General features: G+C 47.4%; 1 protein-coding gene across 1 annotated transcript in view; it reads right to left on the bottom strand.

Annotated features, from left to right (window-relative positions):
* Positions 1-21,902, bottom strand: part of LOC115326884 (NF-X1-type zinc finger protein NFXL1) — a 48,188-nt gene that overhangs the window by 2,007 nt on the left and 24,279 nt on the right. Inside the window, exons 11-17 of the mRNA XM_029987827.4 lie at positions 21,810-21,900; positions 19,339-19,459; positions 16,242-16,401; positions 15,343-15,456; positions 14,689-14,820; positions 11,516-11,628; positions 7,450-7,567 (exon numbers count right to left, since the gene is read on the bottom strand). Coding sequence (XP_029843687.2) covers positions 7,450-7,567; positions 11,516-11,628; positions 14,689-14,820; positions 15,343-15,456; positions 16,242-16,401; positions 19,339-19,459; positions 21,810-21,900 — 849 coding nt within the window. The remainder of the gene's footprint in view (positions 1-7,449; positions 7,568-11,515; positions 11,629-14,688; positions 14,821-15,342; positions 15,457-16,241; positions 16,402-19,338; positions 19,460-21,809; positions 21,901-21,902) is intronic.

The raw sequence follows: 21,902 nt of genomic DNA, 5'->3' as shown, positions 1-21,902 counted from the left end.
ACTCGTCTCTAATACGTCACGGCGCGGTGGTGTCGCGTCGGGCGCACTTCTGATCTGGGGCTGTGGGCGGAAGCCGCCATGGGGCACGTGAATTCCTGTGTTACTTTGGAAGAAACCGGACAAAAACCTGCCTTCTCGTCAAAACGCCGCGACTGGGGCTTTACCAAAAGAGTCGGGAAAGGTTTGAAGGTCGGTTTTCGTGCGTTTTCTGCCTGCTCGGTTCGTCTGAGAATGTGAACAGGGGCCGTGAAAAAGGAAAAACAGATGCTGTCGAACCACAATTGCTTCTGCGGGAAGCACTTTGGATTGAATTCATGGATACTAGTCGTCGTCAAATTTATTTGTTTTGTTCCAACATGAACACGGGAAAACCGTCAAGTTGCACGAACCACCTGCGGACTACATTCAGTGTGTCATCACGTTCAAACGGCCGCCTCATCGTTTGAGCTGTCGTCTGCTCTCTCAAACGTTTCTGCCTGTCGTCAGCTCGTTCAAACGCCAGCGGTCCGTGGACCAAACGCTGACGCGGTAATTGCGATAAGAAGCAGAGACCTGAAAAGACGTTTCAAGTTTGAAGGTTGCTTCGGGTAAGTAGGCTCGGTGTAAACACTAGATATAAGCAAATGTTGATAATTGTTACCAGTGGCCATCACCGGCTTGTTATGCCTGATTCACTTGGTCCAATTCTGCTTGCGATTTTCAGTACCGACGTCGACATCTCAGCTACAGTTCAGGCTTTTGCAGCCTGAGCGACGTCATGACTGAAAATAGCGAGCAGAACCTCACCATGTGAATCAGGCTTTAGCGTCCATTCTGTGGCATCCACGCAGAATGAATCGCCGCATGTTACATTATTCACGCCGAGTTTTGTGGTGTAACAAGCCTCAATAATTTCGCTGAGGCCGCTCAAGTAGTCGGACATTGCCAGGAAGACGTAGAATCAATTCCAACGCAAAAAAGAGAGTGGTGACTCACACCGACGCCGAAAACATCCCATTCCAATGGTTTGTTTATGGGCGACGGCGAGCTTCTTGCCCACACCCCCGTCGTGGATGCGCGGCATCGGTGGAGTCCGCTAGGGGCGCTCCGGTTTGTTTGTAAACACGAGTTGGTGTATACTCTCTTTCGTTCGGGTCCTTTAAAATGCGCCGACATACGTGCAAAATAAGAAAACGAATGTGAGCATTGCCCGGACCGAGTGTTGAAAAACAAATTGCAGAGCCCTTCCACTTCACGTGAAGAAGGAGGACCAGCAAAGCTGTTATGTTTACGACGTCTAGGACGATGCCTAGAGGACGACCTCAAGGACGATGCCTAGAGATGATAACAAGGGATCAGGGCCTCACCAGTGTGAATCAGCCAAGGAAGGCTGACTTGCACTGGTTGCCCCTGTTTCGTTTTACGTTCTTTTGCGAAGGGCACACATGGACAACCTTTCGTGCCGGAGTCAGGCTGAAGACTGATGTCTCGTTTATTAAATCTAAAACGAAATAAAAGAAAGGCGCCTCTGGTACGGGGCGCTCAGGTTACGCGTGAAGCGGCGGGACAGATGTTTATATCTCGGGCTCCGCGCGCGAACGGTTGCTCTCGCTCGGTCGCTTTGACTTTGGAGCTCGCTGGCGTCGGCGCGTCGGCGACTCCATAACATCCCTCTTTCTAAGGGAGCTTCGAAGAAGTGCCGAAACGGTCTGGCTCTTTTACACACCGGCCGTGCCGAGAATGTTTGTGGGAGGTGTCGGCACACGTTTCCTCGGGCCTCGTGGTTGTTTCGGGGAACTCTTCGATGCCTTGTTTATCTTGTTGATTGGGGAAAGGAATTAAATGCGTGCGATTTCTTCGGATCTCTTGACCCTCGGACGTTATCCAGTAAGATCGTGGTGTATGGGCCTTGTTCTGAACAACTCCGGTTCGCTTGAGGTCAATGACCCAAACTCGCTGTCCAGAGCCGAGTGGATCAAGTTTACGCACTCCGTGTCGCCGGTCGAAGTATTGCTTTTGTCGGTTCCTGTTTTCTTGCTCATAGTGACGCAGCTCTTTTTGGTCGGGTAGCTTTGGTTCCAGGAGCTGAGTGGCGATCGGTACGGTTGTACGCATCCTTCTCCCCATGAGAAGTTCTGTCGGACTGTATCCGTTGGGCAGAGGCGTTGAACGGTAGATCATGAGTGTCTCGTACGGATCTTCTGTTTTGCTGAGTGATCTCTTTATGATCTTCACCGCAGCCTCCGCCATCCCATTGCTCTGCGCGTAGCGAGGGCTTGATGTGATGTGCTTAAATCCGTAGGTCTGTGAGAACTTGGTGAATGCTGAACCTGTGGTTCCCGCAAACTGAGGACCATTATCAGACACCACTACTTCTGGGATGCCATGCCTCGCAAATATCGATTTGCAGTGCATTATTACGCACGCTGCTGTGAGGCTTTCCAGTCGGGCGATTTCGGGGTAGCGAGAGTAGTAGTCGACGACGACCAGCCACCATTTCCCGTGAATGAAGAAAAGGTCCATCGCCACTCTCTCCCACGGTCGACTAGGAAACTCTGACGGGATGAGGGGGAGCTTTCGGTTCTGGCCAGTTTTAATGCATTTTTCGCAGTTCTTGACCAGGCGCTCGATATGATCGTTTATCCTCGGCCACCATACCGATACGTTTGCCCGTGCTTTGCATTTTCCTATGCCCATGTGTCCTTCATGAAGTTGTTGCAGGATATGTGGACGGCAGGATTCTGGTACCACTATTCTAGAACCATTCATGAGAAGGCTGTTTTGCACGGCAATGTGATGACGGTACTCGTAGTACTCTTTGAGGTCTGTTCCGACATCTCGACGATTTGGCCAACCTTTATGGCTGTAGCTGGCGAGTCTTTGGCAAACAGGGTCTTTGTTTTGTTCTGCCGTTATCCATTTGAGACTCGTTTGCGTTGCTGGTAGGGACGTCTCTATGTGTCGAATGAAGCAATCGATTTCTTCTTGCATCTCTCTATCTTGCCGCTGTGGCAGAGGGCTTCTTGACAACGAGTCAGCTGCTTGGAGTTCCTTGCCCGGAACGTGGACAACTTCGAATGAGTAGCGCATTAAACGCATGCGCAGTGTCTGAAGCCGTGGGGTTAGGTCGTCCAATGACTTTGATCCGAACAGAGAAATGAGTGGTTTGTGGTCGGTTTCCAGTACAAAGTGCGTTCCCACAATGTAATCTCGGAATTTTTCGCATGCCCACGTGAGTGCCAAACCTTCTTTTTCGATTTGGGCGTACCTCTTCTCTGTTTCGGTGAGTGTTCTGGACGCATAGGCGATGACGCGATATGATCCATCCTCCTGATCTTGACGCAGCACTGCCCCAGGCCGTAGGATGACGCATCTGCCGATACAATCGATCGCTTGTTGGCGTCGTAAATTCAAAGAACGAGGCAGGTTGAGAGGATTTCCTTCCATTTGGTGAAGGCTTTCTGCTGAGGATGATCCCACACGAAGTCCACTTTGGAACTGAGCAGTGACGAAAGTGGATGCAATAGGTCAGACAGGTGTGGCACGAATCGTCCTAGGTATGTCGCCATACCCATGATGCACTTGACTTCTTGCTTTGAAGTCGGTATGGGCATCTGTTTCACTGCGTTGACGATTGTCTCGTCTGGACGGACACCATCGCTGTCTACTTGATGACCTAGGAACTTGATACTTCTCACTCGAAAGACGCATTTTTCCTCGTTGAGCGTGAGTCCTGCTGATGAGAGTCGCCTGAGGACTTCTCGCAGACATGCTCGTGCTGCTCGGACGATGACGCCCATATCAAGATATCGTCCATGTGGCAAAGTACTCCTTCCATTCCTTGAAGAAGTTGTGTAATACGTCTCTGGAAGTGTTCCGGTGCTGACGTGATTCCGAATGGTAGGCGATTAAAACAATATCTTCCAAACGGAGTGATGAATGTCGTCAGGAGTCGTGACTTCTCTTCTAGAGGGATCTGCCAGAACCCAGAATTCGCGTCCAGCTTTGAGAAGATCTTGGCTCCTGCTAGCCTTCCCAGCGTGTGCTCCACTGATGGGATAGGGTGATATTCGCGCTGAATGTGTTTGTTCAGTTGTGTGACCCTGCCCGTTTCGATCTGGATGAGCATCGTACCGGCGTGCGGTCGTGTATCACTACTGCATGACGCACGTTAAAGACCCCAGGCTAGCGGCTGTACCGCACTGGCTAAATTGCTCATCTACAGCTGGGAGACTCGTCGCCCCTGTGAGGCAGACCAAGTTCTAGGCTGTATAAACACACACACAACCCAATTTTTCAGTTGTGTGAGATCAACACAAATGCGAATTTTGCCAGACGGTTTGGGGACGATGACCATCGGCGCGCACCATTCAGTAGGTTCTTCTACTGGAGAGATGACACCTTGCGACTGCATGCTTTCTAGCTCTTTCTGCGTTTCTCGATACAGCGAAAGCGGTACTCTTCTCGGTGATGCGATAGCAAACGGCGTCGCGTTAGGTTTCAGCTTGAGAACGTGAGCACCTTCGAGAGATCCCAGTCCTTGAAACAGGTGAGAGAACTCTTTCTTCGGTTCGCAAGTTTTGTTCGCAGTCATGCAGATTTGAGGGCAAAGCCGAAATTTTTCAATAGCTGGCTTACCCAAGAGAGGTTTGCGAAGTCCTTTCACGATGTAAACTTCTTCGAGTGCTTGTTGCCCACGGCACTTGAGCTTCATCCAAGCTGATCCCATGACTTTAAGGGGTCGTCCGTCTGGACCATGAAGTCGGCGTTGGGGCTCGGAGAGCTTGTGGCACTTTGCGAAGACCTTTTGAAAGATGGCAGCTGGTAACACCGTTTCGTCTGCTCCAATGTCTATTCGGAAAACAACAGGAGTTTCGTCGACGAATATCTCGATGTCCCATTTTGCTGTTTGAGGAGAAGCTGCAGCTCCTACGAATCCTTGTTCGTGTACGAGGGAGTTCACGGTAGTTGAAGATTTGCAGACTGTTGCAAAATGTCCCTTTTTCTTACACCTGTTGCAGCCTGCGTTCTTCGCCGGACACACGCTCCTCGGGTGAGCTTCTCGACCACACCAACGGCACGGTTTGCCTTTTGGTTTGGGTGTCGCGGTCTTCTTAGTAGGAGTTCGAACATTTGAACGTTCAATTCCACGCTGAGCAGGTCCTGCTGCTGTCCCATTTTTGGCTGCTATACGGTCAACGTTGGCATCCTTTTCTTTTGTCGGTCGGAGTTCCACTTGTTGCTTCTTAATCACTTCCGATTGTCGCGCAGCAGTGACGGCCTTCTGGAGGTCCAGATCAGGATCCAGTTGAAGTTTTTCTGAAGTCCTGCTGTCCCGAAGACCAACAATCAGCCTGTCGCGGATCAATTCTTCCTTCAGTGGTCCATAGTTGCACGTAGTGGCTAATCCATGGAGAGGAGTGACGTACTCCTCGACGGTTTTCGTCTCCAGTTGCGATCTTGTGTTGAACATGGCTCTCTCATACACCACGTTTCGACGAGGAATGAAGTAACGTTCGAAGTTCTCCATCACCTTCTCGAAATCTTGGGCCTCGGTGTCGGACAGCTTGAAGGTCTGTAAGACGTCTTCCGCTTGTGGTCCCATGATGTAAATGAGAGCGTCGACTTGGTGTGATGATGGTTGAGATGCCAGTCCTGATGCACCATGGAAGCGCTTGAATCTCTCCTTCCACGCCGGCCATTCGTTAGGTGTTGTAAAACTGAAGGCTTCGGGTGGCGAGATGCGAAAAGTTGCCGTTACCGTTTGTTCGGTAGCACCGTTGTCGGCAGAAGTTGAGGGATTGTCCATTGTTCCTTCGTTTGTAGTCGATCCTGCGCTTTACTAATTATTAGTAGACTCACGGAACGATCCCGCTTCTGACACCATGTTTCGTTTTACGTTCTTTTGCGAAGGGCACACATGGACAACCTTTCGTGCCGGAGTCAGGCTGAAGACTGACGTCTCGTTTATTAAATCTAAAACGAAATAAAAGAAAGGCGCCTCTGGTACGGGGCGCTCAGGTTACGCGCGAAGCGGCGGGACAGATGTTTATATCTCGGGCTTCGTGCGCGAACGGTTGCTCTCGCTCGGTCGCTTTGACTTTGGAGCTCGCTGGCGTCGGCGCGTCGGCGACTCCATAACAGCCCCCTCTATTTTTATTTATTCATACTTGCCACAACCAATGGGGAGTTTTCTGTCAACATCCGCAGACACAATTTTTCCCAGATCGTAACAGCTTCGCTGTAAAAACTAATCTTGAGTAGACTGGTGCATACTCAACGGCGTGAGCAAAACTAAAGTATGCACGAGCGCTTGCGGCGGAGACAAGTTCTCGATTTGGGTCCAGACGATTTGTTGATGTATACAACCTGGTGTCCATATGGTGCTATGTGACAGCATTCCTGCGTACAGGCATTTTACGCAGCGACATAGTTGCATTACGCCTGCGTGGCGCCATCTAGACACAATGTTGCACACTAAGAAATTATTTTGACCCAAAACCAAGAACACGCAGCGCGATGGCGTGGCGGCGGCTTCAACCGTCGCCACTGCCGCAGTATTTCTCTTCTGCTTTGCGCGTCAGTTGAGAGCGACAATTTACATGAAATCTATTACTTTTCACCTACAACATTCATAATACCGGTTTTACTTGCTTTGTGGGGCCACAAAATTGCTTCGTTAAACAGAAATGTTTGTTAAACAGGAATTTATTGGTCAGAGGAACATAATGAACATGTAGGAGATTGGCCAGAACACTTCGCTAAATGGGTGTTCTTAAAGTAGAGGCTTTCATTATAAAGGTGTTTGACTGTAGTAGGCTTTCTGCCAGGTGTCAAGTTGTGCCATGAATACGAGTCGCTAACATGTCACAATAGAATTCAATTTTTTCAAAGGATGCGCTATAACTGCACATAGATGAGCGTATACGAATAACGTAAAAAGAAAATGCTATAATACTGGTAGACTTCCTTAACCTTCAAAGAAGTAGAAGAATGGAAATTGGTACAAAGATTTGTTTCACAGTGCCTGGAGTTTAGATCGGAGCAAACCCAAGGTCCCAAATTATATTCGCTTGCTTCCGAATGGGTCTAAATCTGTAGTCTCCAGAATGACAAATTAGTTCCGACTGAGCTCTAACTTCCCCCTGCGACGGCAAAATCCAAGCAAGAGCAACGCAGTTGTTCAGAAACTGCTCCTACATACTACAGGTGCAATGCTACGCAAAAACTCTCATCCCATTTCACGTCTGATTTTTTGCACTCCACCCTTACAGCAAAGGAAATTGTACAATGATGCCGGTCCTGCAGAGTTTGTTATAAAGGCATTCGACTGTAGAAGGCCAAATGTTGCTTCTATTGCTACAATTATTATCGCAACTACCGACGGACGATGTCACACCTAGTCTGTTCTTTGAACATAACTGGAGGGAAATCACAAAAGACGACTATGTGTTGGTTTTCCCACACTACCTGCTTGCAGCAGCGGTTCTTGCAGCTTTGAAGCATGTCACGCTGTTCCTCGCAACTCCACTGGTGACACGACACAAAGACTGGATTCAAGCCACAGTGGCACTTCATCTTGATGTATCTGCACATTCAAAATGCCAGGGCAGCTCACAGTGAGCAAAACAATCAATAGATCGACGACAATCTACAATCGTTGCATGTTTTTAATGACGCAGAATGTGTTATATGGCTGGCTCCGAGCAGTTTCCAATAAAGCACTCTTGTAACGAAACAGTAGGTCTGTTCGATTCGCCCGAACTGGCTGAACTACCGTAAAATCCTGAAATAGCGCCCACACTCGATAGATCGTTCACTCCGCTTTTATGTTCGAACACGTGTTTCCCTCGAATACTGATAGGTCGCCCACCTTCCGAAAATAGCGATGCCCGAAGGTTGAGAAAGGTGCCGGAGGGTAGGGGAGAAGGTTTGGAAAGCCTAGGATTCCCTTCACAAAAAGAAGAGGCCACACACAATAAGGGAGATAAAATAACGGAAGGAACCCGGAAAGCGGTCAAGGTCACTTATTGAATGACATCAGGAAAGCGTTGAAGGTCACTTAGTGGTTGTCGTCAGATCGCCCGAGAACCCCAGAAAATCTTTCGACCAGCAAACTGTGAAGACATTTCTTGTGTATACTCGGGATGAGGTCCAGCTATACCATCCAGAAGAAAGTGGAAGTCGTGGAATGGCACTGCAAGAACGGAGCTAACGTGAGCAAGACTGCGCGCCATTTCGAAGTTGACCGGAAGCGTGTACGGGAATGGAATACGAGCTACCAAGTACTTCGACAACAATGCCATGGAACGAACAAGTTGAAGAGAGCAATAGGTAGGGGACGACCCGTTTTTAGTGAAGAAATCGACGACGCACTGATGGACTTCCTGGAGACTGAGAGATCCGCCGGTCGAGCAGTCAGCAATCGCCTGCTTCAAGAGCATGCGCGGAAACTGGCAGAACAGATGGGGCTAGGAAACTTCCAAGCGTCAAGCCAGTACATAGCTAGCTGGAAGAAGCGATTTAATGTGTCTACGTATGCGGGTGGGGACCAACGAAAGTCAGAAGCTGCCTGCCGACTACGTTGAAGCAATTACGGTGTTCCGAAAGGCTGTGTCAACTCTGCGCCTGGAGCACAACTACTCGGACTACAACATAGCCAACATGGATCAGACCATGGTCCGGATGGATTGCCCTGCTGCGAGAACCAACAATGCTGTCGGCGAGTCGAGTATTCGCATCGCCAACACCGGCTGTGCTCGGCGAGGGATGACGGTGGCCTTGTGCGCGACGGCAGCGGGCATCAAGCTACCTGCTTTGATCGTACTGAAGGAGCCAACCGGCCGGAGTCACCGAACCTTCCGGAAAGGTTCGGTGACTCCAAAGGGCAACCTTCGCAAGCCGTCGCGTCAAGAGGTTGTGGACTTCGTGGCTCAGGCGTGGGCCTCCGTCTCCGAGGATACCGTGCGGAGTTCGTTCAAACGGTGCGGAATATCCACAAGGCTCGATGGTTCCGAGGACGGCGAGCTCAACGACCGTTTGGCTTCGGTAACCAATGGACCTGAGGATCCTGAGAGCCTCATTGACGAGGGGTTAGATTTAATCTTCGATAGCAAAAGCGATGTGTCGTTTGACGGTTTCAGCGATGAGAGCTAGGGAAATAAAAACCCACGCTGCTTTGGCGCACGCGTTACTCGATTTTTCTTTGTGATTTTGGTTATTAAATACTGAAAGATCGCCCACCCCACTTTTTTTGCCAATTATCTACGGCGAAAAGGAGGGCGTTAATTCAGGATTTTACGGTAGTTCAGCAGTGCAGGAACAGGCACATTCGATTGAACCGGAAGTTGTACGGCCGCTGCACTGGCGCGTTTGATTCATTCCAGTTCTGAATGAGTTCAGACCCAGTTCCTCAAAACCTTGCACCAGCTCTGAAGTCAGTTCAGCATCCGTGTAGAAGCAGACGACCCTCTTCCTCCGTCTCTGCTCGCGGTGCCAGTTATCGGAGCTGTTGCTCAAATGTCTGCGATGTTTAAAGGGATACTACAACGAAATTTCGGCGCTCATTTTTTGGTCTATATATGTTCAAAAGAGCAGTATCAGATGGAACATACCAATATCTTGTTAAAAAAGTCACGAAAAGGAATTTTAAAACGAATTAAACAATTAGCAAAGAGCACCTGGTGGATGTCGCTAACGCCTCGTTTGTAATGCTCGTCTAGGAACCTTGACAGCTAGTGACAGAGGTTGTCTCGTCTCCGGCCACGACGAGAGAAGAGGGGAACGAGGAACTCCCCTCTTCCCGAGAATGCCTTTTGTGTGTCGCAGAAGTCGCTATTGTCCCCCTACAAGATTATAGAAGATTAACCCGTCACTCAAAATTCGTACAAAAACAGCCGCTTCGGTGGCTGGAACGACTAAGCCATCCTCTCGACGTCAGCCTCGCCGTAGCTTTGCTCGTCTTGAGACGACCTACGTCACGATTGCGTTGGATGTCACGTGTTCTCCGCTCGGCCTTCTCCGAGCGCTTGCCAGAGTGGGCCGTTTATAACGAAAAATACAGCCACCAGGCTCAAAATACAAACGTGCGATTGTCATTTAAGGATATTGTGGATCATATTCAACCTATTTTTGAACACGACGGGAATATTTCAAATTTCATTGAAGTATCTCTTTAAGGGGGGACACTGCCCCCCCCAAAAAAACTTCCGCTAAAAATTTTGATTTTGAAAAATGACGTATTTACATCCACCAACATCTAGAGAGTATTCCCAGAAATTTTCATTAGTTTACACAGCATAGTTAATTTTTTTATAAATTATTTTCTGTCCATCGAAGCTAAAGAAAAGGTAGGGTTTGGAACACTTTGAATGCATTTTTTTCCGTTCCACTTTTCAATATAAATTCCATTTTAGTCAATCTATCTTTTGATAGTGGCAATGCAGGGAAAGCTCGTTCTTCACTTTTCCTGACTGAAATTTAATAAGGAGTTTGGCTATGGAATTTGTTTGTCACTTTACGAATGTCTTTTATAAAAAAAATGACATTGTGTCGAAGACACAGAAGACCAAAAAGTTGACCAATTTTGCAGAAGAGAAAATTGATAGAAATAAATGGCTTTTTACAAAAAAAACTTTCCACAGCCGCACCTCCTAGGCATTCTGCTACTATCTAGCGAATAAAAATCTTTAATATTGTGATAGTTTTCCGATGATAGATGAACTAAACAATGTAGGCGTGTTGCTGATAGAAGCTGCTGTAATTTCCTTCCCACTTAACCGACAGACCTGAAATTTTGTTATGCACCCTCTAGCATGACCACCAGCCTACCCTGTAAATTGCATTAATTTTAAAACAAGGGTTCAAAAGTTGACCCTCCCAGGGGGTGTGTCCTTTTAACAATAACGTCGAGACCGAGGTTACATTTCCTTTCAAACTAATGCACCCATGGTGGAAGGTAGGTATTAGCTTGAATATTGTATTCTGAAAGCGTCTTATGCACCTGCTCGTGCAAGTTTGACTCCCTGCGGTAAGTGTTGAAAGATTGGCTCACGAAAATTCTTTTTGGTGCTACCAGGGTATTCGCTATGTAGATATTCTTCTTAAAAGACACGCAGAAAGTGTCTCAAATTTGTCGGCACAAGCGGCTTCTGTTTAAAGTGTCGCCGAGCAAACGTGCCTCAAAAAGGTGCCGGGCACTCTAAGACAATTGATGACTGACTTCGATGTAGTAAAGTTGGTCAGGGTCACGCCAGTGCTACTGTCGGCGCCGATTCAGCACTGAGTTAGTGCTGCACCGTGCGTGTAGGAAAGGAAAGACAGGGTCACATGGCAGCGGAGCGCTGATCCAGCAGCGATATGGTAGTGCAAAGTCGGTGCTTTGCCTGCGCAAAGCACCGACTTTGCATAGGGTTAGGTTAGGTAAGTCAATGCTTTGCTACGCAAAGCACCGACTTTGCGTAGGCATTGGGTTAGTGCTGCAATGTTTGCGCAAACGAGCCTTTGCGGGCGAGGCCGATTGCTGCGGCAGACCTACTGGGTGCAGGGTGCGCAGTTGCCAGGGTGGCAGGGCCGGGTGCACGGGTGGACGCAGCCGGCGGGACGCCGCTTCTTGCAGCCCTCGTCGCAAACGCTGCAGTTGCGGCCCGCCTGCAACAAAGGGTTTGTACAATTAACGGAGTATCGCAAATTTCGGATTAGTAGTTTCGAATAGTGCGCTATTCCATATTTGCTCCGAGATGAGCCGCAATACTCGAAGAGTCGATCGCGGTAGGCTATACTCTATTTCACCTTATGATGTACCGTAGGAAAGGCAACAAGCGCAACCTCCTTGCTCTGGGGCATATCTCGGCAATACAATCTCTCATGCATTAGGGGCAGCTGCCAACGCATGAGCTCGCACTTCTAGCCTTTGCTGCGGTACAACATAAGGTGAAACGGAGTACAGCCCCATAGTGTCCTTCTCTTTGAGCACTGGTGCTCTGCGGGGAAGCAACACCCGAGGAGCTTGCTTTGCCGCAGCTGTGGTGTAAAATATACTCTTTAGGTGAGGACCCTGCCCGACACAGAGCGATAAGATAGAGTTCTATCATGAGCACATGCACGCACCCAACAGCCCACGGTCAACTAGCGTCGCTCGCTGGTGAAACAATGCAACAGTAAAAAACACAAATAAAATATCTCGTTGCCATGGCATCAGACGAGCACGAGCTTGTTGCTCAAGGGCATGCGACGGCGGCACGAGAGATGGCATGGCAACGAGACATTTTATTTATGTTTGTTCACTGTTGCACCATTTTGCCAGCAAGTGACGCTAGTTCGCTGTGGGCTGTTGGACACGCGAATGCACTCGTGAAAGGAATCTATCTAGTCGATCGCGTCTCCTTGTTCCTCATGCCAGTGTTTTCACCTAAAGAGTAAATATCGTACACTGTGGCCGCAGTACAGCCACGTGTTTAGCAGGGAAGCACATCTTCGAAGTGGAATGGTGTATGCATACACCTAATGCATAAAAAAAAAAATGAATGTCGACATTTACATTGCAGTCAACTTTTCAAAATTTAACTGTGGCTATTATGCTAGAATGGATATAGGGCAGCAATATCCTGACAACTTGGACTCATTCAGCGTTTGTGTTCAAATAAACTAGAAGCTGTGCTCGGGACTTGTAGTTTTGTTCGTTATTTTTTATAAATCGATGCCTCCAGTTACTACTGAAGTTCTTCGCCAGCTCGCCTGTGTTTTTACCCTTTCTTCCATGATTCGTCATTTGTGCTAGTTTTTTTTGTTTTTTTTGTAAAATTTGAGATTGAAGGATATTTGCATATAGCCAAACATATTTATAAACCCCTGGATTAGGTGAGCTGGGTGTCTTTTTAGGTTGAATCATACGTCAAATCCGTCATCTACACGCCACCCCAATGTAAGCGTTCGACTTTTCGAGGCCACAGTTCATAAATATTGTTATAGGTTAAAATTGAGCTTGGAAGTGTACATGCAGAAGGCTGAGAATAATTTTCGCGAGTTCAGTACAATTTTTGATTAAGGACGATGCAACAGTGGTGAAAGGCTCAGAAATACTATTTGATATATAATTAGAAAATATTCGGCCAAAACCACTATTCATTCCATACTCAAAAATCGCTATTCTCACAGGCCTAGTCACGAACGTGGAGGAAAATATCCGCCACATTCGCGGGTATTTTGGCCGCCTTAAAATGGCGGGGCATAGAGGCAAACGTTGGTGGTCCCAAGGGTTTTGGATTGCTGGCGAGGCTTTTTTTAGCTTCATTTTGCAAAAACACACTGGCTTCAGACGTCGTATAAAAAGAACTAGAGTTGACGTGCAATTGCCCCAGTTTGGCACGTGGCGGCAAAACAACTGACTCTAAAAGCTCGTTCAGACACTTTCATTCACTTATGACCCGGTTCTTGTATTCTCTTACAAAGAAAGAACACACTGGCACGGTGGCGCCACCTACGAGGTGGCCCTGGAACTGCATTTCACTAAACCGCAGGTTTTGTAGTATTTCCGAGATTAGGCGTACACTTTGAGTAGTGGTAGTTCGTAACACCGTCGAAAGTTTTTAAAGTCAGTGAAATAGGATGACGCGGAAAAGAAAAACGAGGAATAATACAGAAGTCTCGGGTGTCCCATGGTTACCTAACAGACGGCTCCGGCGTGCTCTTCTCGTCGTTTTAACCCACTCAGTAATAATCGGTCACAAGTGTGCGAACCGGCCTTAACGTATAGTTTTTTTTCTCCCTTTTTCCACTACTCCGTCTCTCTCTTTGCAATTCGTTCTTTGGAGACCACCAACGTCGGCACTTAGGATTTGCCATGCCCCACGCCCGGCGGTTCCAGAAGAAACGAGCAGCCTCGCAGACGGTTCGGGGTAAATGCAAAACGAAGTTGAAGGTTGCATTGTCTTCCCGCGAAGCTCGGGCTTTTCTCGTTCAAGGAAGGCTCCGATTCGGAGTACTTCGATAAAACCGGCCCGAGGGTTACCCTTCCGAGTTCGTTGCTACGTAACTAAAACACGAAACCCCGGTTGCAAGTAGGGATTAGTGTCTTCGGTAAATACCGACAGACCCCGAACATTAAACCCAGAGACGGTCTTATGCTCGGATTAAACTGTGCCGCGAAGGATTAGAAAGGATGACACAGAGACTAGAAAGACGACACGTCCTGCACGACTGCGCACACTCGTGTAAGTTGCATCGTCTTTCTAGTCTCGGCGTCATTATTTGTGATCCTTTGCAGCGCAGTTCATTTGAGGCATGAAAAACTAACTAGCCCAATCCCAAAAGATGTTAGATGGGTTTATCAAATTGGAAAACCCCGAATCAGAGCTCTCCTTTGAAGCAAAGAAGTCTCGCTTTGCAGGAAGAATATTTTTATCAAAAACTTTTTATCCCTTATCGCTACCAGAATGATTTCTAAGTATTTGGGTGACGTGTGTGTTCCCTAAAGGAATCCCTCAGCCGTGTCGGGTTTTCTTCAACCCAGATAAAAACGGGTTTTCTTGTTTGACACCAAAAGTTGACAAAAAAGAACACCAAATCTGTGGGGAAAAAAAAAAAGATTAAATCCTCCAAACTCACTATATAAAAAAAAAAAAAAAGACTGAAAATGCGGAAGTTTAGTGATGAGCCACTAAACGAGACGTTACGACGAATATCGTTCACACCCCCAGCTGACCGCCATACCTGGACTTCGTTGGGCGCGTCTTCGACGACGTGACACTCTACGGTGCAGGTGTGGTTCCCGCACGGCAGCGCCCGACCGCATGCGAGACCGCAGGAATAGGGTCTCAGGTCGGAGCAGGCGAAGGTGTCCACCTGTGACCCGACGCCGCACTTGAAGCCATCAAACAAACTATGCTTTACTATAACTAGAGCCACTGAATAGGCTACCACATTTTTCGAACTAATTGGCACCAGCAAATCTTGGATGAAAATAAAATGTTTTTAGATAGCTCGCACCTCCTGCATAGTCTGCGCTTAGTACATAGTTTGCAAGTCATCCTCTTTCTCAGCTACAAATATGCCCCGCAAATTTTATACAAATAAGGCTAACAGTTGAAAAGTTCACCTTCCCAAATAATGTCCTCTAAGCTTTTTCTTTTATTAGTAGTAATAGTGGTGAGGTTTTCACGAGTTACCCCTCTACGAAGGGGAAAAGCTGCATCACTAATGACTAAGCTAGGCCACAAAATCTCTTCAAGCTCGCCTGCTGCAAAGGCGAAAGCTGCAGTATCATCATCATCATCATCAGGAATAGAGTGCCAATGCTAAGCATACCTCATCTAGTAACCGCTGCTGGAACATCGGCTTTGTGCAGGGTGGCGCCGTGCAACTTACGGAATGTCGTCCTCGACAAGCAAGGGGCAGCGGTTCCTTGCATGGGGGGCACGGCTGAGCGACCACCTCGAGGCGAGGCGCCACGATTGGTTCCCACGGTCCGGCACGGGGACCCTGCAACGTTTCGGGTGCCCACGGCGACGACGGTTATTTTGCGACGCAATAATGTATCTTTATGAGTCCTTTCAACAAGACACATAGTTTTGGGCTGTTGAAGCCACGGAGGTTTGTGGGACGGTCCAGAAAGTATAGAAAGCTGCCGTGAAACGTACGACGACGACCAATTTTTTCAGACTGCTCTGTAAAATGTCCTTCGGACGAAAAAAAAGAAAAGCTCTATTGCTGCTGCAGCAGCGATGGAAGCGAGCCTAAGCATTTTGGAGGAAAGCGGCTCAATCTATTTCTTATGCCATTCGAATAAGTTAAGCTGTTTCGAAATCAAGTAAGCAAGCTGCATAACCTTACATAAAAAAATCCACTACTGCTAAACGATTGGTCAGTTTTAATATGGTAGCAGTGCAGCATGCTACCTATTTCAAATTTTAGGGGTTTAGAAAAAAAAATACCCAAGGTAGAGTAGATTTAAGGGCCAAGCTGATTTTTTCCGTCACACTGCAGTCACGTAAGGGGGCGCAAGTGAAGCCGAACGATGCTCAGAGTCACGGCTTAAGAGAAATACGTGGACACTCTGAGGTTGGTGGCCTTTGCTGCAGCACCCTCGGAAAGAGGGTCTATGTTGCAACGCATGACTCGCAGGTCTCTTTATTTGCAGGTGGGTCTTTTCTAGGATTAAGACGCAGTTCAATTTGTTTCTAACACCTTCTCGATTACCTGGTACGTACAAACGTAATTAAATTTCTTTCTCGTTTTTTTTTTCTCCTTGGGTGGCAAAAGACTACCTGCTTGGGCATGATCTTGGTGAGGACGGCCGAGTGGCAGCGCGCCTTGCAGACGTGCCCGCAGGCCAGGGTCCGGTCGCAAGTCTGGGTGCACGGGGGGCAGCGTCCCGAGTGGCAGGCGTGGGCGTCCAGTTTCTCGTGGTGACACTCCGGTGGAACCCTGCACGGGCCGCACAGGCCCAGGCACTCTCTTTTAAGGGGGACACAGGGATCGACTCTGAGAAAAAGTCGCGTTGCTGTGTTTGGAGATTTGTGTTTGTCCCTTGTCCCCCCCGTTTCCCTCCTCCAAGGATAATTTTTGACATTTTTATAGAAAGTTCAATATTTTTAAATAGTGATGGACCGAATCTGCCGAACTTCAGATTCGGCAAAGTTCGGCAAAGATACGGCAAAAATTCGGCAAATGTCTGCGCACGCGCGAGAACACGACGGAGCCATGGAAAATTGGGTTGTGTGTGTGCCTATACAGCCTAGAACTTGGTCTGCCTCACAGGGGCGACGAGTCTCCCAGCTGTAGATGAGAAATTTAGCCAGTGCGGTACAACCGCTAGCCTGGGGTCTTTAACATGCATCACGCAGTAGTGATACACGACCGCACGCCAGTACGATGCTCATCCAGATCGAAACGGGCAGGGGTGGGGCTCGAACCCAGGATCCCTGGGTTCTGCAACGCGAGCTTTCGCTCCACGCGCTCCGAGCTGGTGTGCGCTAGACCAACGGAGCCATGGATTGCAAGTGGACGCCGTGCAGTCGTGCGGTTACCATTGTGCAGTGCAGTACAACCAGCGGTAACGGTGCGGTGTGGACTAGGCAACACGGTAACTGTGCGTTTGTGAGCGAGTGTGGTTCTCGTGTCAATATTTTGGCCGGTACATCGACCAGTAATTTACACAGTCCACTGCGCAAGTGACAAATGATGCGGTGCATTCTGAAACATTGGCCGACAATTACTCTAAAGCACTCCTCGCAATTATAACAATTCTGTTTTCGGCTCAGGAGTAGTGCGTATCAAAACAAAATAATATTACTTTTTCAATCAACGTTATTCCACGATTTTCATGTACTGCATAAAACTAAACACAGAACTATAATGCTCGACGTTGCACATCCGACCCCATTCCTAACTCTCCCTATCTTCCGAAACGTTTGTGTGTGTCCTAACACCAGAACCTGGCATTTTAAAGGTTAAAAACGAGACATTGCGAGTACGAGACGCACACTTTCATGCAAAGTTGACATCAAGTGACTGAAATCGAAAAACATGCATATTTATAATATTGTTATCTCTTCTGGTGAAGGCTCAGCAACCGCTGCATTCGTTTTCGTGCACAAAACGGCGACTCCCAGAGAAAGCAAGAACGCAGCGTTATTGCCTTCATTTTAACAATGTACACACACATGCAGGCTTGCGCTGATGATGCCTCAAGACTGAAACTCTCGTAGCGTTTGCGCCACGCTCGCTTCTACCCACCCTTGTTGTCACGCCACTTCTGCAAGGAGTCACTAAAATTGCCAGTAAACACACAAAAACGACACCGATACAATTATCTTGTAGAATATCACATTATTTAGCAATAACTATGTCAATATGCATTACATGTTGCATTTAAGTTAAGAAAAAAAGAAAAAAGAAACAAAACCTTTTTTCGCTAGAAAAAACGAAATATCAAAGTTAAGTCTGGTAACAATGTATCTTTGCCGAATCTTTAGAAAAGTTTGGCAAAAGTTCGGCTTTGCCGAATCCTAAGATTCGGCGCCGAACTTTTGATTCGGCAAAAGTTTGGCCCATCACTATTTTTAAAGCACTTTTTGCTTGCAATCTGCAATTTCTTTTTTTAGTGAACACGATTCTGAAGTGCTACAAATAATAACTCGCATCAGCTCAGGTACCAAAATATTACTTTAAATATTGTTTCTTAGATCCATACTTTTTTGCTTTTGGAGCTGATTCCTTAAAAGCCATTCTCACTATTTTCGTTCTGTTCTCTTATGCTGTCTAAGTTACATTACACTTTGGAGTATTCTTTTTCTAAGTAATTTCTTCTTCGATTTATACTGCGGTCCTTCACCTGCGTGCTTTTCATGTCCCTCCAAACCAGGTGACATGAAACGTAAACCGTAAATAATCATACAAGTAATCAGAAAATACCACAATATTACGTTGTGTAGGCAACGTTTGGGAACACTGAGACAAACGAGCCTTCTGTCACATTTTTTTTTAACTCTACAGGCTCTCTACTAGGTTCAAAGCAGAGAAGTGTCGTAAATAAAAGAGTATGATATGACGGAGATATTTTGGTTGTTACACCACATGGGCATTAACCAACATCTGTGTGAAATTTTTAATAAAATCCAGCTAAAACAACAGCAAAAAAGTTTCTGTTGATCACTGACTAGCAATGCCTTAATGCCAAGGATGCCTTATCTTTAAGAACTGACAATAAACGCTTGCCAGCAAACAATTTTGCAATTTGAGTTGCGAGAAAAAACGTAGACCTTTTCTCTTAAGTTTGACCTTGGAAAGATAGACGGACGGGCCACCCTTTCAAGAATCATCGGTTGATGTCACTTTCTGTAACGACATCTGTCGCAACAGAAAAAGTACAAACTCAGAAAGCCCAACAGCTCCATAATCGGGGTGCCAGCTCAAAAATCAAAACTTCAATTTCGCGCCAACGCGACTGAAGTTCCCAAATTAATCACGGTGGCAAACCCCCGAGACTGGGGGAAAACACCTATAAAACAAAAAGGGGACAGAAAAACAAGGGAACAAACAGCATCTCATAATTTCTTCTAGGCACTTTCGAAAAACTTTGAGACGCTTCACTTGGGACGTTGTCTGTCCTCCCTTTTTTTCTGTCCTCTTACTGTTTCTCCAGTCTCGGGGTTTACCATCATTATCGACATACACCAGCTCGCCTGCACCTTGAGCACGTTTTCTAAATTGCTCTCGGCAAAAAGCAGTGTAACGGGGCGGCGCCGAGCGACAAGGTGCACGAGTGGACGAGCGCTGATCACCTCGACTACTTTGCCACAGAAAGTTGTCCCCGAATGTAATCGATCGTCGAAGCGTCGAGAGAGAGGAGCTGCGACTGACCGGCACGGCTTGCGGCAGACGGGTGGCTTGGCCGACCTTTCCCTTCCACACGGCACGGTTGTCCGAGTTTCGTTACAACGGCAAGACAACTCCACCTTCTCCCGGCACGGGTAGCAGGGACCTGTGCGGAAACAACATTACCAATGCTCAAAGGACGAATCTTAGCAATAGTCTCGCAGACTCTCGTAGACAATGATATCGAGTCTCTAAGGCTGTATTTGTGCGACTGAGTTCTGAGAAGGGGATTAGACGTAGTCGGGTTTTGAGGTCGAGTGAACCACGTCACGGATGTTCGCTAATCTCCTGAGCCCGTGGGAAGCCGCGGAGAATATGCGACCTGGTTAGAAAATATCTCTCGTCCCATTGGGGTGATTGGGCCCCCTCCTTTTGGGGATCCGAAGGTCGCAAACACATTCACGAAAAGAAAGACTCCGCTGACTCAACTATGTGCGTCTCTTTGCGAATGCTTGCTCGGATTTTCTACAATAATTCCTCCTCCTCGCAGACTTTCATCGTCGCACCTTTACGACATACTGGACTTGGTTCTTTCCGGAGACAAAGTTCTGTCATGCGACCGCATCACAAAGCTCATAAACAAGAAAGCATGCATGTAAATGTGGCAGGACAAATAGTGAGAGGACTTTCGAAGCACGACGAGCACAAACCATGAGCCAGTAAGCGTCGTACCACATTCCATGCAGTGGCATGTGCCTCCAGAAAACCTCCCATTGTATACATTTCCTTTTTGTGCTTTCATAAGACGGACAGTAAATGCCAAAAAGACAAGACGGTGCAATGGTTAACCTACTAAACCCATCATTCGGAAAGCCAAAGTTCGAATTCGGGCGCTGCCAAGGATTTCGTCTTTCGGCAACATCGTAACAATCATTCCGTTCGATCGATACGGTTCGTTCGTCCGCACATTTTTAATAATTTCCTCTGATGTCAATATACGCTTTGCTCACTGATACTATAGTCAGATACAGCATAAGAAAGACAGTGCTAGGGGGAAAAAGGGCGCACACGAGGAAAGCCGCCGTGGAAAGGAGGTTGCTCCTCTCCACTTCAGCTTTCCTAGTTTCCACCCTTTTCCTCCCTGCACTGTCTTTCTTTTGATGTAGGTATCTGATTATAGTACAGTAGAGGCTATGCACTACCCAGGCCAATCAATCACCCCTCCCCTTCACCACATGACCCCACTCTCTGCGCGTGCAAGTGGTAGCATGATCATGTTGCTGAAGTACGAGCACGTGGCTTCCACCGCACTGTCAGCTGGGGGGCAGACGGAGCACGGTGTTTGTGCCACATCACGGCGGAGACAGCGCAATAGCAATCCGGCAGCAATGGCACCTCTACTGGACGTACACACCAATCGTAGAAACGCAACATTATCGAAGAGTTAAACCAGCAGGGTGTCAGCGCAGGTGTCACGTTCCAAAGACAGTCTACGCACAAATTTGGCGAGACTTGTACTGAACACCTCGGAACAGAAAGAAAAATCGTACAGGCTCGATGGTGCTGGGAAAGGTCTAGGGGCACAGAATGTCTCCCGCATAAACTACACTAACCGCATGGTTTGTGCTAGATTTTTCAAACTTTATACTATTTACTTTTTAATTTTGTTTTTGTTTCATTTTTATTGATTTTATATAATTTGTTCTATTTATTTTATATTTATTTATTTTACTTAATATTGCATTTTATTATTTTCATGCAAAATCTGCCATTCTCACCGGCGTGCTTGCACTCATATAAAAAAATTTACCCTTCCAGATCAGCTCAGTGGCTATAGTATCCAACTGCCAGAGCACCAACTCGGGTTCGAACGCCGCCAGGGCTCGAACTTTATAGAGTGTGTAATGCTCCAAGCATGTCAATCGTTCCTGAGAATTTTCTTATGAAAATGACCCAGAAAACAAACTCTGCATTAAAACAGGGATGATAGACACTGTGTCTTGCAGCCTCTTTACCAATTCCATGTAGCCCTTGCTTATTCTCCTCGAATGGCCTCGAAATCGTTGCACGTTGCGCTACCGACCTTTCTCAAAAATGTGTTTAATTCAAAGATTCTGACACCGTTGCTTTGCCAAAATTGTACTGTTCTAAAGGTTTAGCTTGCCCCTTCCAACATAACGCTGGCTTCGTACCAGTGTTGATTGGGGCTATAACAGAATGCCTGCATTGTGCTTATAAGTGTCACCAGCATTGTATCGGCATATACAGTAAATGCGAGGTCAAATTTGCACTAGGACCAAACCAACATTAAGAAACATGCTGATTTTCGGAGGAGGGGGCTGATTTGGGAAGCGATAGGGGGCTACATTTGGGAGAGGGAGGGGGGGCCATCTACCACACAGGCCGCCCCCCAGGTATGGCCCCGGACAAGAGGATGTTTACCAGCGTATTACGCCAATATATTGCTTTCACTGCCTATGTACTGCCAACATAATGCCAACATTGTGCCGACGTACCCGTGTGACAGGTGCTGGGACAGCGATGGTTCTTGCAGGCCAACATCCGTCCGCACGGCTGCTCGCAGGGCGGGCACCGTCCGTCGCAACACT

The sequence above is a fragment of the Ixodes scapularis genome, unplaced genomic scaffold (genome assembly GCF_016920785.2).
Source record: "Ixodes scapularis isolate PalLabHiFi unplaced genomic scaffold, ASM1692078v2 PGA_scaffold13__105_contigs__length_92229423, whole genome shotgun sequence".
Taxonomy (NCBI): domain Eukaryota; kingdom Metazoa; phylum Arthropoda; class Arachnida; order Ixodida; family Ixodidae; genus Ixodes; species Ixodes scapularis.
This window is presented reverse-complemented; position numbering and strand designations above follow the sequence as displayed.